Consider the following 17500-nt stretch of genomic DNA (forward strand, 5'->3'; position numbering starts at 1 on the left):
AAAGAGAGGGAGAGAGAGATAGGGAGGGGGAGAGAGAGGGGGGAATAGAGAGAGAGAGAGAAAGAGAGAGAGAGAGAAAGAAAGAATCAAAGATACTGGAAAGCAAGGCAGGATTTCACCACCAAAGAATAAATAAGGGACTTAAAAATCTGTCATCTGATCTTTCAATAAAGAGCTCAGAAGGTTTCAGTTTTATTTTACATTTGACCCAATGTATCTTTAGGCTAAAATATATACATATTGTTCATTGCAATAATTTTATAATCACACAAATAAAACACAGCATATCAATGAACTAAGATATATATATTTACACACCTTTACAGAAAGCATGTCAACTTACTAAGCAAAGCCAATGAAGTCCTCATGATTGGTGTTAATATAGGATAGCTGTATATCAATTATCAGCAAAACCTACAAAAACACAATATAGATTAATCAATGGTAACTCTAATAGGAAACATCTATACTGTAAGACTGTACATTTGATATTTACCAAAGAACAATATTAAACCATAGATTTAAAATCTTTAAAACTGAATAACCCAAATAGTTAGTCATTTGTTTAATAATCTTGGCTGTTTTTTCTTTGTAGATGAGATATTGGGTTACATTTCCGTGAATTACAAGAATCCTGAATCCTACGTACATCTTTTTCCAAATGATTCTACAGATATTTTCTATATTTTTTCTATATGCTGAGCACCATCTAGTGGATGAAGCGGAGATTGATATCTCTACTCAAGGAATGAAGTGGGTTTATCTAATATTTTAAGGTTCAGCTGCCAACAGCAAAATTCAGAGTGGAAGGCCACACAGATAGGCTAGATAATTAAGCTGTGTAGACTCAGAATATTGTTTTCACACACTGATTTTAAAATTGCAGCATAACTTTATTAATAGCACAATTTAGCTATACATACTACATCCTGAAGTACATTGTTAAATGTGTCTTAATAACTGATTTATTCTTTATTTATGTGACTAATTTTTACCTTCCCTTCAAAAAGAGAAGGAAACAAAACTCCAAACTACTATTTATTTTGCCAACATTACAGGAAACTATTTGCAGTCATTCAAAGAAAACACGTCAACTCACCTGATTACAGCCATTACTACAAACTAACTCTAGGAATAAATATAACTCAACTGTTCAATAGATTTAAATACACAGAAATCTCAAACTGCCTATGTCACACAAGACTGTAAAACTGGGAGGAAGCTTTAGGGTTATTACATTCCATAACCCAGTCAGTGTCCAGCATCCATATTACAATTTATTAAGTTTTTCCATCTCCACAATTTCAAAGTAACATGATAACATCATTTTTGTTTCAGATATTTAAGGCCAACTATTACAATCTATTGTAAACTTTGATGTTTACTAATGTGTAGGTTCAGACCTGAGCTAGTCATTTTACTATAATGCAGGCTAAGAATAAAAAGGAGAATATGACTGGCTTCCCTAGAATGGACAATAAACAGTACATTTAGGTGTTTTCACCTAATTAAAACATTGTATTTTATATATACCTACCTGTTCCTTGGTTTTGCCCTCTCTTTCACGTATGTAAAGGGCTACAATTCGTTCTGTTTCATCTCGAAGCCTTGGATAATCAGAAAGCTGCAATTAAATAATAAAACATTAAAGCAAGAGATAATGTTTCACTTACTTTCTAAACCAAAATTGCACTGCACACTACATGAAAAATCAGAAACATGGGGCAGATGCCGAAGAAAATATATGTAAAAACTATGGCTGTTTTCATACATAATTTTATTCTGTTGAAAGTCAGGTAAATCAGCGTGCTGCTAATGAGATGATGGCCACTAAGTGGTTTAATATATTAGTAACAAGAGGTGAAAATCTCCTGTATGTCATCATATATATTTTTTCTGCGATACAGGATTCTCCACAGCTTAGCGTACATATCCTAAATCTGCTAATTTCAATTGAACTCCCCTGTGCATGTGCGGGAGTTACATCACCCTAGGCAAGCCAGTCAAGATAGGCAAATATCTCCCAGAAGAAGATGCTGAGGGAGAACCAAGTACGGTAGTTGCATTATTGAAGGAAGGGTAAGTATAGTTCTGCATATAATTCCTGTAATAGAAATGATGAGCCATCCAATCACCCCCTGCACCAGTAAACAAATACCTGTGCTATGTCACTGTTTAAATAAAAAACAACAGACATATCACAGAACAACCCTTGCTACAGAAGACATTGTCATAGTCTTTCCATTTTTACATGCAACATAATAAACAGACATTTAACAGAAAGTTGACTTTTACACATGCTTTGCATCCAGGCAGATGACCAGGAATGATCTTAACTACTATATACTAATATATGGCTTTCCAAAATAAAACTATAGACTGATATAAGACTTTCTCACTTGGTGACAATGGTCACCAAGACAAACAGAAGGGGTGAATCTCCTCAAGGGCCAAATAAAACTTGACAAAAGCTCTATACAAAATTGAAAAAAGGAAAGAAAGAAAAGAACATGTTAAAATCCCTGCTCCATCTGCACCATCATGATTATAGACACATAGGTTTGTGTATTGTTTTTGAATTGGACTAGTTTAGCATCTATCAAAGCATCCTTGTATCAGCCTTTGGCATTGGTAGCTATAGGATAACTTTTGTAAGGGCTAAAGAAAGTCAAGGTTCTGAAAAAGGATCTACCTTTGAGGTGCATTTCCTAACAGTATTAAGGAGTTCCTGCATCACTAGGTCAACACATTTCAGGGCTGGTCCTTTAAGCTTCACAATTTGTTTTTTCACTATTGCTTCAAATGCCTTATCAGGTGTAAACAAGCCAGTCCTGTGAAAATAAATGACATACAAACTAATCATAACTGGAATTCTCACTTAGGCTAGGTTCAGACTGGTAATTTTTTCAAGAAATACTGCTAATGTTAATCCGCATTAACCTGCTGCCTAAAAAAGGTTAAAATTAGTATGAATGGGTTAGAGTTATTTGATTAGACATCCAGGAGTAGTAAACACTGTCTTACCTGCTAGTCTGAACTCAGCCCTGAACAAAGCAATAAGACAGGAAATCAGCCTTCATTTGACAGACAACACCTAGCTGCATACACTGCTTTGGGGGTACATCATCTTCCCAGACTTTGTAGCATACATAACTATATTTTAGGCACATTTATTTACTTTTCTCACATTTACAATATTTGTGATCAAACAATACCCCCAATATGTATTGATCTCCACATGATAAAGGATGCACATAGTAACAATATAAAAATAAATGTCAGTGAATCCTCCCAATCATCAATCACCTAAATGATACTCAACTGCATTGGAAAAGCATGTTAATGAGGGAGCCCGGTTCTACAGCATGTATATTATCTGACAAGAAACAAATAAAATTAAAAAAAAAATGTAAAATTGTTTCACCTTTTTGTGAAAGCCCAACTGCAGCCTGGTGTTTGATAAAAAAAAGGCCAAGCAAGGGTACATAAATAGTTTACCCAGACAGATATAAAAGGCAGGCATCATAGCAGTTCTGTAGTAATTTGTAAGTATTTATTAGTGTGCTCATTCTCCTTTCAATGGTAATCACAAGGGTGAGGAGATGGGGTGGAAGTGAAACTGTAGAATAGAAAGATCATGATCCCTTCTTTGTTGGATAAGAGCTGTGGAAATCCTAGAACTAAATGAACAGAAGTACAATTGTTTTTGAAGGTGTATTTTATATGTTTTTTCTATACCCGCATTAAAACATCATTTAAACTCCCCTTCACCAGAAGCAAGCCATTGATTGACACAGACTGCTGCTCTCTGTACCCTTCTGCACTGAACAGCAAGCAGTCTGATATACCCGTGTGTGTGTCTTTGTGTGTTTGAAAGCACACTGTAAATACCATAGGAAGATGATCTGGTTATTGATGTACTATTTATGTCTGTTAATATCCTTTAGTAAATCAGGTCCTATAAATTAAGTCATTGAAAATAATTCCCAAAATTGTGAAAACATTTTACTTTTGTCAAGCGCATTCAAATATATATGTGTTACCTGGAAATCAGCTACAATATTTTAGTACATATGGACAACCTATAGAACTTGAAATAATCCCTCTGTAAACTTTAGCACCAAGCACACTAAGAGCTGCTTGGGATAAAAATGGATTTTATTTTAGTTGCTGCTACTGTATGACCCCTGCTGGTAGGCAACAGGAACTGCAAAACGACTAATATGTACACGCACAACAGAGTTAGAGAGTACCGTATTTTCCGGCGTATAAGACGACCCCCCACTCTAACCAGTCAGTTGGGGGTCGTGTTATACGCCCAGTATTGTACTGTTCCTTCTGCCTGTCAGATCTCGCTATTGTGCGAGAACTGAGAGGCAGAAGGAACTGTACAGTACAGTACTAGTTCTAAGGAATGAATGGGCGCGTTCCTTCTTAATGAATGGGCGTGTTCTAGTGGAGAGCCAATCCAGGCTCTACTGGAGAGCCAATCCAGGCTCTCTACTAGAAAGCCAATCCAGGCTCTCTACTAGAGAGCCAATCCAGGCTCTCTACTAGAGAGCCAATCCAGGCTCTCTACTAGAGAGCCAATCCAGGCTCACGTCCTCCTGTGCAGGCTCGCGTTCTCCTGTGCAGCTTGCACAGGAGGACTCACGGGGACTCGACCGCGCCGGACGTGAAGCAAGCTGCAGGTAAGTACCCGGCGTATAAGATGACCCCCGACTTTGACACAGATTTTTCGGGGTTAAAAAGTCGTCTTATACGCCGGAAAATACGGTATGTGCTAAACAACCATTACAAAAGCCTCCACAGTAGTGCCATCATCATGGAGACTTCTGCAGGTTTCTTATACCCAAATACAATTAAGACCCTTGTACATGACAGCAGATACTATTTGAGGAGCATTCATGGCACTATGCTTTCCACACTAAAGCTTTTTACATTTACATTACATTTATAATACATTAAAGTCTTCTGTCACCTTTCCTGGCACCTTATACAGGTGACCACTGGTCAAGCACTACAGTCTGTGCATGCCCCATCCAATGCCCTGGTTGTGAAGTCATTGCACTGCTGCAGTCTTCGGGACCTGAAGGAATCCTGTCAATGGATAGACAATAGGAAGGACCTGCCATGGGTCACATGACTGGCTTCTCCTCCCAGCAATTTACACTTTACATTTTAATTGAAAAATGCACATTCATTAGCCCCAAAGCACACCAATGAAGTATCATAGATCGGCTACATTTACATAACAAAAATTACCTGACACCATGAATGTTTTTGATTGCATAACTTATTTCCCTCCTTAGGTCCTTCTCCTCAAATTCCACCTAAGGGAACAGTTAACAAATGTGGACAGTTTACATCAAAATGACAGAAAACAAAAATATTTACTCCAGTGTAAAAATTTGAAATGAATCAATATTTGTGTGTATCTGTAGTCAGTAAACACATTCAAGAGCATGCATATTTTTTCTTTTAGAAGACAAAAAAAGGAAAATGGCTGTCTAATGGACCTCTGATTTTTATGTTTATGTTATCCCTCATAACATAATACAATACAGTGTTTTATAGTACCTGCTTTGGTGTTATATTGATTATGTTCACAAGATACTAATGCCAATGTTTATGCACAGTATGCATGCTATATAACGATATCTGTGCAACACCACTGGTTTTCCATAAAGGAAATTAGTTTTGCACTTGCCACTGAGAATATTACACAGGAAAAGACACATAAGTGTATGACTTGTTTCACCTGCTGTTCCCTCCCCATGGGCTGTAAGCAGTTTCCTGTCAGCAGCTATTCATTTACGAGCGCCACATGTTGGTGTGTTGTACTTTTTGAATATTTATTTAAATTTATACTTAACATCAATACTCAATATACTATCATCACTTTAAGAATGAACACCATTTAACAATCCTGACATTCATTTAATGACTAATTATTAGCGATTAAACAATATTAAAGCCCAACTGATCCTTCAGTTTAATTTAACTAAATGTGTGTCAGGTGATTCTAAACAACAGGTGTTCAGTGTTTTAGAGTTTGTTTTCTTTTACACCAGCCTAAGTAGAAACACCTGTCCATGCTATCAGCTACAAAGTGAGTTTTTTTTTGTGTGGCAGCAGGTCAGCCAGTCATTTGTTCACCATGAGTCAGACCTAAAGCTTTGCAATCAATGCTATGCCAAGAACCCCAAGCTTTGACTCAGCAGAGGTTGTTATGGTTCTGCAGAGAGACCACTGTTTCCACACAGATAGCAAATGTCATTCTCTGCAACATGCTGGCAGGGGACAGGATTTTCTACAGTGGTAGATCTTTAAAGAAAATAAAATGTAAGATTTAGAATTTTTTAAAGAACCTTAAATGTATTTAGCAGACTCAAACCGAGGGTCTCAATTAAAGTTTAAACATCAAAACTACCAGTTAAACAATATGAAGGTCTGTACCTTTACCAGTTCAAAAGGGAAGCGTTCATGAAAAATACGGTTAATTTTAGCTCCGCCAGACAACTCTAGTGTATCCACTTTATCACCAGACCCTTCAATCTTCTTTTCAAAATCTTGTGCAAAATGCTGGATCATCCTTAAAAATGACAAACAATATAGGACAAATGTACCATATATATATATATATATATATACAGTAATTTATTATAATATAAAAAAAATATCAAAACTTAACTCGAAAACCCTCACCCATAAAAGCATTGAAAATCACAAACCCAATATTGCAAATAGTCTCCTTTTAAATTGACAGTAAATGTGGGCCACAGAATGGAAAATATATATACATATATATTCCTCTGTGCTTTGATCATGGTCTGCAACAGTTGCACTACAAAAACAATACCTAAACATAGACAACATGAGTTTGATTTACTAAAGGAGTTTAAGTTATGAATGAAGTGAAGCTCAGCTGACATCAGCCAATTTAGTGCAAGCAAAAATCATGTTTTTCAAATTATGTGTATGTGATAGGTATATTTTGCAAAGTGAACTTGCCAAAATCTCTATGAACAGTATGTGTTACAGGTTAGGTCTGTCTATATCCCTGTCACATTTGCCATATTTATATATATTGATAATATAATTAGACTTAATGTAACATTTTTTCTATGTTGTAAGGCATTAAATACTGCAGTTTCTGACCTTTACTTCCCAAAATAGTTGCCTGGCTGTCCTGCTGAATCTTTTACTTCAACATGTTTTTAGTAACTGACTCAAATCAACTGTGCAGGTCAAATTGTTATCACTGTAGTTAGGAGACAACCATACAACTAGCATGTTCAGAATGAGAGATAAGTATCAAAAACATATTTCTTTAATACGCGTTTCCTTTAAAAGCACCCCAGTGACCACACAATTCTACAATTCAAGTCCTGTTATACCTATACATTCATATTAAATGCAGTAACACTACAATTATATTGCAGCAAAGACGATATGGCCAGACGGTGTACATTGTTAAACAACCTGGGGTACATATCTTTTACTAAGCAGATAAAAATGCAAAATAACAAATATTACCATATATTAGTCAATAATTTTCTTACTGCATACTTTCAATTTTACAAAGATTTATTAAAGAAACATATAAATAAAGCTCATATATAAAACTAGAATATTATATAGAAAGGAAAACATACATACTGGAGCAATGCTTTTGTCTTTCTTGATGGGTCCTCTGGCTTAAAATTTTTGTAAACTTCAACTTCATGTTCCAAGGAAAGGAGCTGACCTTGTAGCTTGCTCCTGAACTCTGGAAGCGTATCACGTATATGGTTGGTCAGTTGCTTTAAAATAATATTAGAGTTTGGAAATACAGGTGTCAGAACCAGTAACAAGGACCACACTGACATAGCATCTATAATAATCCTGTGCCTTCATGCATTTAACATCTAACAGTGTTGACACAGCTCACTAGAAAATCCTCTAGGAAGTCATGTTTTTGTTTCTGGTAGGACTGCTTTAAATATAAGCGAAAAGATGGCATTTCACAAAAGATTCACATTTTTTGTTATTTGAACTAAACTGTTCTGTCTCTGATACTCTACAGTCTGCTTCTAAACTAAACCCACAGTGCTTTGCTGAGTTTTTATGACCGCAGGTCCATAGGTTCCACTGAAGCAATGGCCTCTAAAAGTCTTCGACCACTTTGGGAGTCACAGAAAAAGATATATTAGTAAAACACACAGGGGTGTATTAAAAACGTAGAGTAAATATATACAGTAGCTATGTGCTCTCTATTAAACTGCTTTGTGGCACACACCACAGTCCATCTCATTTATAAATGCTATAGTGTACATTTAGGCAAAGCTTCATTTAGTATTTCATGCTTGACAAAGCAGAGAGACTTTAGTTAATTGAAGTAAAAAAGTTCTCAATGCTCTCATTCATTTACCTAACTGTGTTTGAAGGAGAGACGGTCATGTGACCTCTTCTCCAATCACAGAGCTCTCCTTGCTTAAAGCAGACCTATTACCATATTTTTAACATTATATAAAAGGTGGGTCATAATTTTTGGGAACCCTCCCATTTTACAGCTGCAGCGGTAAAGACTGAAGGGAAAACTTGCAGCCTCCTGGGATACATAGGTTACATATTCTAGGAGGCAGTGGGCCTTTTACCAGTAAGAGGTAAGCGGTATGTGTGCATTTAGCCTACTAGAATATGTGCAGCATATACTGAATTCTAGGTTCTGATGATAATTATCACATTAGCTGTGTTACTATGTCAGTTCTAAACTGCTTTCACGCCATCAAATGGCTGGTGTTGTAGACACTTTTATATGCATTACAATAGCAACTGGTGGCTCAAAGGTTAGCACTCTGGCCTTTGGAGCACTAAGTCCCATTCTCGAATCTCGGCCAAGACACTATCTGCAGGAGTTTGCAGGTTCTCCCCATGTTTGTTGGGTTTCCTCCCACAATCCAAAAACATGCAGATTGGTTATTTGGCTTCCCCCCCCCCAACGTTGACCTTAGACTGTATTAAATACATATGACTATGGTAGGGACATTTGATTGTGAGCCCCTTTGAGGGACAGCTAGTGACATGACTATGGACTTTGTGCAGCTCTCCGTAAAAAGTGGATGCTATATAAATACTGTAATGATAATAGATATACTGTAAATAGAGGCTAATATGACACCACCTTCAGCAAAAAAGAAAGAGGCCACAAAAATAGGTTTATATTGACGTCTTACCTGATTTAGGACTTTCTGGAGGTATGATGTTCCCATACAATCTGCCATGTGCCTGTAAGCTGGATGGGACAGGAAAAAATTATTTTCTGCTAACAAAGCAGCTTGGATATCCTTTTTACCATCAATATCTTTTTGGCTACGATTCACAACTCCAACATAACCTAAAAGTAAACATGAAGCAACATTAGTATCTGTATTTAAATCCAGTAAATTATTTAACAACCTTAAAGTGGGAGGAAGAGAAAGAAAAATCTTTCCCCCACTTTGAGGTTGTTACCTATCATACCTAATTCCTGGGCTGTGGCTTAATAAGTTAATTGATTCCCAAATACAAGTTGGACTACGAATTCTAAAAATATTTGGCAGTAATAGTTTTAGTTCATTTCTGTTAGTTAAACAGAAATTCATTGTTTCAGTCAGGAATTAATTAGTCCTTTACACAGTTATTAAACAATAATTATCATTGGATAAAGCAAGGTAAATAAAAGGGTGCATTTTTGATTTTGCAAAATATACTTTGAATTATGTTAAGGGGAAATTAAGTGAAACTCCAGACATATAGAAGATATGAGACTCTGGATGCTCTATTCTACAAAGGGACTAGGGATAATAATTTTCTGGGACAGTCCTCTAGGCATTGGCTTTTTCTTAACAGAGATTCTTTCTTGCCAAGGCAATTGGTATATAACTGCCCCCTGAAAAATCTTAGAGTTCATATAATACACCCTACAGCAAGTTTCTCATGTTTCACTGTTCCATGAACATTTTAATAATATTAGACATTTCAATATATCATGATATGAATACCATTATCAACAGTTTGCTTAAGGTTGTATAAATTATTACGCTTAAATTACATGTACAATCTAAAGTGGTCAGGTTTCACTTTCTGTTAACTGAAGCAACTATCTTTATTATTAGTATATTATTTGTTTGATTCATATACTTGATGTTAATCTGAAATAGCTCATTCATTTTTTTACAAGCTTACTGATATGCTATGCATGACAATTTTTTTACCTTTATCATTTTGGTAATAACCTTTTAACAGTGAAAAGGGACACAGTTGGGGACACGTACAGCTTAGTTCTAACACAGAGCAATTTGTTTTTATCTTCCTACTATTTTTAACTATCCCTAGGTGAAAAAAAAACTATTTACATCTTTTGTAGTTTAATACTTAAAAGATTGATAGTAAGCAAATCAAACTAACTTATAAAAAAATATCATTATTTACCCCTGCGAAGAGGGAGTAACTTGTTCTCCAATATCTCTCGTGCATCAGTTCCTTCATCCATGAGATCTAGTTTTGTGATCACGCCAATTGTTCTGAGACCTAAAAAGCAAAATCAATTTTGTGAGGACCTCACTTCTTCCAGATAGAAATGCAAAAGCTTAGATTCTGTACGTCAGGTAAAAGACTAAGGTTGCTACAAAGATTTGAGAGAGGTTGAACATGAAATATCTTTTATCATTATGAAAACTTTGTATCCGTGCTATGGCAAACGGAACTACATTTTCTAACATTTTTTTTTTTGATGGTGTTTTAAACAGGTCTGAACATATGGAATGTCTTTCCTAACAGTTACCTTTATAGTAGGGGACAACTCAGCATCCCTGGTCTGGATACTCCACAAGGTACCCACATCTACTTAATCTGCTAACCTAGAACCACTAGCTTACAAACAACCTTACAAACACTGAACCTTCACTCTTGCCTACATGGTACAAACCCACCTGTGTTCTCATGTACTTTTTCCCTGCCAGCACTGGCTTTCTGAGTGCCGACCACCACCTATGCCCAGTGGCATGCTAGTCCACCCACTGCAGCACACAGACAGAAATGATAGACAAATTCTGATGACCATGGTTACTTGAAAATTGTCCTCTACCAAACAGGATTCCATAGGGACAACCAATGAATAAGCAGAGGATGCACCAGCGTAAAAGTGGTGTCCAGCTTTCCACACATTATTAGTATTTATGATCCAGGTCATTTATTCAAGCTTCCTCCTTCATGCAGCATGTAAAGTGTCATTTGGAATGCACCGCAGCTAAAGTATTGCAAATGGGAAAAATATGCACAGGGTGAAGAGCAATATTACCTGCAAGTCTATTTGGAAAAAAAAGAAAGCAAAGGGCTAAGGAATAGGTTGGAAAACATATGACAACTGCCAATGTTTTTTATTTCACCAAGAACTAAACTTGTTAGGGTAAGGTAAATGTTGTACCAAAAGATCAGAGCATGCATTTCCACAGTCATGGGTATACTGTATTTGCACTACACAGCCAGATAGATTGCGCATTACAAATTTGTTGCTTATATTTCTGACTCTAACATATAAAAGTCTATTTCCAGTTTTTAAAGTTTAGGGTTGAAGAGGGAAGAGTTACATTTTTGGCTAACAAGCTTTTTGCACCTCTGTCCTCTGTGGCATCTGTACAAGAACTGATGAATGTAGAATCTAGTCACCAACACAGTAGAGAAGAAAAAAACATTGTGAAAAACATTTCTTCAACTTCTAACCTTTACCTATTTCGCTAAACATATGTTTTTTTGTTTTACTATGCCCGTTGGACAGATTTCCTATCATTTTTCCAATTACAACAAAACGCACTAAAATCTGAGGTTCTGGTATTCCTACCCTCAAAAAATAAAAACCTTTTTAATGATGTTGGGCTTTAAAATATATGTCCATGCTTGCACCCCAAAACCAATTCCAGGCACAGACTGCGAGAATAGCACATACTTGTTGCTACAGCCTACGTTTCTGGATCTGGTTTCTGTGGATCCCAACCTTATCCATACATTATCCACACATTTAAAGTGTAGTTCTCTTGTATTGCGGTATGCCAGTTATTTTCTCCTTGTAAAATAGTCACTATGGATAATAGTAGCTGTGTTAGACAAACTGCTTTTAAATCCTATCTATGTTGAAAGACTCCAAAGTATTTGAAAGTACTACAGACTTAACTACCAGATGTTTGGTGCCAATGTACAAGGGTTTATTGTCAACATCTGGCTAGTGGTTAAGACCAACACCAACACACCGGCTCTAGTCATCACTAGCATACAAAATGATAGAAAGCTTCAGTGCAGGACATTGCTGTAAAACATGAACACCTTCAGGAACATCCGACCAAAAACAAAGGCAACTGAGGAGGAAAGAGGAGAGGTGAGAAAAGAAACCATTCCTTCAAATTAAAGTTGAGAGGTATGAAAATTTAATCTCAATTTTAAATAAATGATACAAACATTCCCCAGTGTGGGCAATTGTATTGACTAAATATTCCCTCTAATATTCATAAAAGTGTCATAGTATATTTTCTTCATGTGTGGGCAGATGTCCCCTGGCTAAAAGATTTGTTTATTAAATCACCAAACACTTAAAATATTCCTCAGGACACACAAAGAAACAACATGAATGTTTGACAAGACTATTTCAACATTGGGTCAAAAGCACAGTCCCACAGTCTGAATGTAAATGGCATCTCTGAAATCATTCCCGATGCGGAAAGGAATTAGACAAAATGCTTCTTGTTCTACGATGAAGCAGTAACTTCATTCAGCACAGAATTCACAGTCTCCCAGGAAACAGAATATCACACAGAAAACATAATTGTCTAATAAATACTGTGGTTGAGTTGTTACTATAGAGGAAAAACACTAGTTAAATTTGTAAAAACCCACAATGAACCCTTTTCTTATTCCGCCATGTGATTTCCACCTGTTACTCAAATATATTGTTAGAAAGGAATAGAAGTTGAGAAAGAGAAAAAAAGTAAATAAAAAAAAACACATTTATACACACATAGCATGACCAGGCTGTTAATATCCTGTAGTAACTGCTGATATCTGCCAAAGTCCTGAATGTGGAAATGAGCAATAGACTAATATGTTGCATTAGACACAATCTTATTTCAAGTTCAGAGCTCTGAAAAAACAAGTCAAAAAGCAAGAATGGCATTATTAAAGGTTATTTCTGTCTTAGGGCTGAGTTCACATTTAGTTGGGGTGCTGTAACACATCTATGTTATGGGGTGCCATTTGTTAATTCTGAATGAACTGTCAACTCACTATTCACAGCAATACCCTCGGCCAACTCCTTCTCAGCAACTACTGTTCTTTGTCATGCGTTAAAGTGCAATGTAGTGCAGGTTTATTGCCATAGTACCATTGAAAATGAATTGCACCCAAAGCACCAACACATTTATTGCGCATTGTATTGTATGTGGTACAGCAGTGCAACAGTGTGAATGGGCCCTAAAGAGCCTCTATGATTAGGACCATGGGGTAAACATGATAGGGGATTTATTTATTTGTGGAGATGTATTGTGACAGACTTGTGACTTCATACATGTATGACGTTTTTGAATACAGTGGATTTTTGAATTTTATCCTGGAATGTGGTTATCAACATATTTTGTGCATTGCAACACTACAGGGAGAATCGGACATTCTCTTCAGTCTGCACCAGTAGCTGTACATCTAATCTGCACTAAAATCTGAGGAGCTGTGCCTGTATGCTTTGGTTGGATGTAGATGGGCCCTAAAGATATGGTGAATGTGCAGCTTTTCTGACAGCTACATGTGTCTTTCTAGTGATTGAGGAGAGGAAAGAAGGAGAGAGGGAGTGGGAGAGGAGAAAAAAATAAATGAGTAAAACTTATCACAGAAACTTAGGTCAAAACAATTCAGTGTGATACCTGCCATACCCTTCCATATTGGTCTATTTTGTAAATCTCAGTGGAAAGGAGATTTGGGAACGCCAGGTAAATACTGCTAGCAAAAATGAAAATTCTTACCTTGAGGATCTACTTCTTTAGAAAGCTTCAAGGCATCTGAATTGGCAAGGTCTGTATTTGCAGGAGTCACAGCAAGTATGAGGCAATTATCACGGGAGATAAACTGCATAATCATTTCCCGAATCTGGGATTCAATGTCTGCAGGCTGGTCACCAACAGGCACTTTAGTGATGCCAGGTAAATCAACAAGTGTCAGATTCAACACTGCAAGAATAATGATTTGTAAATAAATAAACTGCAGACATACCCTGAATCAGACCTAAATCAAATGTCATACCTAGGGCAAAATGTACATTTGTGGGGTGAAGGAAGTAATATGCATTTTGTTAAAACATTAACTCATTTTGAACTACCAACACACTAATTATGGTATCATCAGCATGGTAAAATGGCACCGGACCTTTTTTAAGCAAACTACTGTACTTTGCCAAGCATTACATGTGTTAGCACCTTTGTAAAGTTTTCATCACTTTCTGTGTCCCAGTTGAAGAGATCCACTGTTTTTTTTTTTGTCTTGGTGACCATTGACAGCACGAGTTGTCTTGACAGCAAGACAATTAAGTGTAATTTTTTTTCAGTGGGGATATCTGTTTAGGAAAGCAATTTCCGCACCTTAGGGGGCTTTCCTTTCATTTCCTGTTTTTTAGGACAGGACATGAAGGGAAATAAGATGGCAAAAAAAATGTCCCAGTTTTAAGGTGAACCTTTAGAAAGGTCATGCACTTTTATTTACATATATTTAAATATGCAGTCAAAAGAACTTCAACAAACACTATCATTCATCTACTTATCTAAAAGAATTGTGGAGAAATATATATTTAAAAAAATTGTAACTTTATCCTACAGAGAGAAGATCTCGGCAGTCTGCCAGACTAGTGATTTAAACAACCAGAATTCTAAACTGTTGGAAAACAACTGAAACTCAACTGTGGACTCTCTTTTTGTGATTAAAGCTTTTTCACTGCTTGTTAATTGTTTATATCTGAACTCTAGGATTCTTGTTACCTAGCACCTTAACTCCCCTATTTAATGCAAAAACATTGGAACATTTAAAAAAAATCCCATCCCATGGGAGAATGGGTAAAACCTTTTTTTATCTTTCTGTTAATGTCATCTGTCATGGCTGCCCCAGTCTGCCCTGGCTGCCCCACCTATTGAGAGACTGGACATGCGTAGCACATTCGCAAAAAAATGTAGCATGCAAAACACCAATGAAAGCACATGATTGATACAGAAGGCAACAACTGGGTAAAAAAGGCAGGCCTAGGACAATGCAGCTTAGTAGTAGAATGCTTAATGACACTTATAAAAAATATCCTGGAAATGAGGTGGGATCAAGAGGGTTGCAGTAGCTTCTAAGACTAAATAATTTCAGCACAGCAGAAGATACATTTTACAAGTGCACCAAAGGCATAGCTGAAGTTTAATGTCCATAAAATGTGTACACAGGTATGGTATAAAACAGTTTGCAAAATCATTGCAGTATATAATTCACCTGGATAGGAATATTCCCCAACTAAAATACATTTGTAGATTCACATACCATTGGGTGAATATATCCTCAGGTTTATAGGAATGGATGAAATTCCTTTATTTGTACCAGTTGTTCTATCTGTTTCTGCCTCAATTTCTTGGCGAACTTCATCAAAATCTGAGAACCTTCTACCTTTACAGTGGAGGAACTCAGCATATTCTAGAAGAACAGCAATGAAAGAATTTGTTAGTTTTGGTATTATGTTCCACATCATGAATAATTTTAGATATATACTATGTGATTTTCTCTCTAATTCATTTTTGATCACTATAACAATTGACGTAGAAATTTTTTCTTGTGACTGACAACAAATGTTTGATGTATCATCCACTTGTTTAAAATCTGATCTGCATTATGATTAATTTTACCATTTCATACAATCTATGGCAAACATTTCAGAGTGTATGGATGGCTCAACAGCTAAAAATTAAATAAAGCTTTAAAGATCCATTTGGGAGATGAGAACTTTATATAAAAAAATCATTTCTATTTGAACGTGGATCTACTCGCCAGACATCAAAAGGCAGCCAAATAAATATAAAATATTGAATTTGTAAGACAATGGTCATTTCATTATCAGAAAGTGTACATCATATAACAGGGCTTGTGATGGCTGCTGTGCAAGATGTTGATACAGACTGTGATGGCTGGTGTGCAAGAGCCTATACCACGTTCAAATAATGGTTTGGAACATATGTGGCAAAGTTCTTCTTAATGACTCTGACTGTTCTAAAGTTGCCTAACATGGATTAGTTGTGATTTGTCTTCTTGCTTCCCTCTCTTTTATTGCTCTTTAGAAAGCAGCAAAACAGGCTGTGAAACGCGTCAAGGAAGTGAAGGGTCACTGGCTTAATAGAAGATTTAGTAATGAAGACATTTGTCTTCTATATAAACCTATAATAAATAAGTGGATTAGGAGAATATGATGAGCAACTAGCAATTCCAAACTTTTAATATTGTTTTTGGTTTTTAAATGTTGATTGTCCTATCATGTGAATAAAAATGTGCACAATGAATTTAACATTGACTAATTGTCTTTGAAAATCCCATATTTTTTAAGCAATTGGTTGTTTCTGTTTGTCTTGGTAAGTATTAGGTACACTAACCATAGTGTGCTGGGTTTGGACATTTCACCAACCACAATTTCTTTCACGATTTACATTTCTCTTTTAGAATTGTACAAACCATGTAACTTGTAACACATATAAATACACACTAAGGGCTCTATTTATAAAACAGGGAATCTGACATTCCTTCAAACATTCCCTTGTGGGAATGAATTACTGCCATTAAAACACATGGACCTGGAAGATTCTTATGAGGGAATGTCAGATTCCCTGTTGTATAAATAGAGCCCTCAGTATCTTACTTTTATTTTTTTCACAAAGTAATTGTGATATATAATTGTGACATAATAAAGAAATATCAGCCCCACTGACAGCAGATTCAATTAAATTGGTGAGCTACATATCACATATAATTTCACAAACCATCCGCAGTGTGCAGTTCAATACTTGCCATATTATCTGCTGAAATTATAAAACAATTTGTACAAGGAGACCAAGTGACAGCAGAAATGTTGATGGTGACTGCTTCACAATACAGCTCTACAAAATAACACTGCTGCCAATGCCTGTCATAGACCCTTCCTACAATAGGTTCTAAATAAAGTACAATAACACTAAGCTCCCTACTCTCCCACAACAGTGGAATTCAGCAGTTTCTAGCCCTTTAAAATGTCAGAACTCTATTTATCTTGGCAGCAAACTGTCCTGTATAACCAAGCCAAATAACTTAAATTCTGGTCAGACTTGGCTTTAACTTGAATCTAAGCAGGAAAACCAATGGACACTGTGGAGCGATTAATCTTCAAAGTTCAGAAGATAAGTATTTAAGTCTTCCACGTCAGCTCTGAAGCCTCTGCTCTGCCTAAGTACTATGA

General features: G+C 36.2%; 1 protein-coding gene across 1 annotated transcript in view; it reads right to left on the reverse strand.

Moving 5' to 3' along the window:
- DNM3 (dynamin 3) overlaps positions 1-17500 on the reverse strand; it is a 156569-nt gene that overhangs the window by 128296 nt on the left and 10773 nt on the right. Inside the window, 10 exon segments of the mRNA XM_072419940.1 lie at positions 344-414; positions 1538-1624; positions 2693-2831; positions 5266-5333; positions 6460-6595; positions 7663-7805; positions 9219-9379; positions 10456-10554; positions 14025-14228; positions 15568-15717. Coding sequence (XP_072276041.1) covers positions 344-414; positions 1538-1624; positions 2693-2831; positions 5266-5333; positions 6460-6595; positions 7663-7805; positions 9219-9379; positions 10456-10554; positions 14025-14228; positions 15568-15717 — 1258 coding nt within the window.

This window comes from Pyxicephalus adspersus, chromosome 8, assembly GCF_032062135.1.
Source record: "Pyxicephalus adspersus chromosome 8, UCB_Pads_2.0, whole genome shotgun sequence".
In the NCBI taxonomy this organism is placed as follows: Eukaryota; Metazoa; Chordata; class Amphibia; order Anura; family Pyxicephalidae; genus Pyxicephalus; species Pyxicephalus adspersus.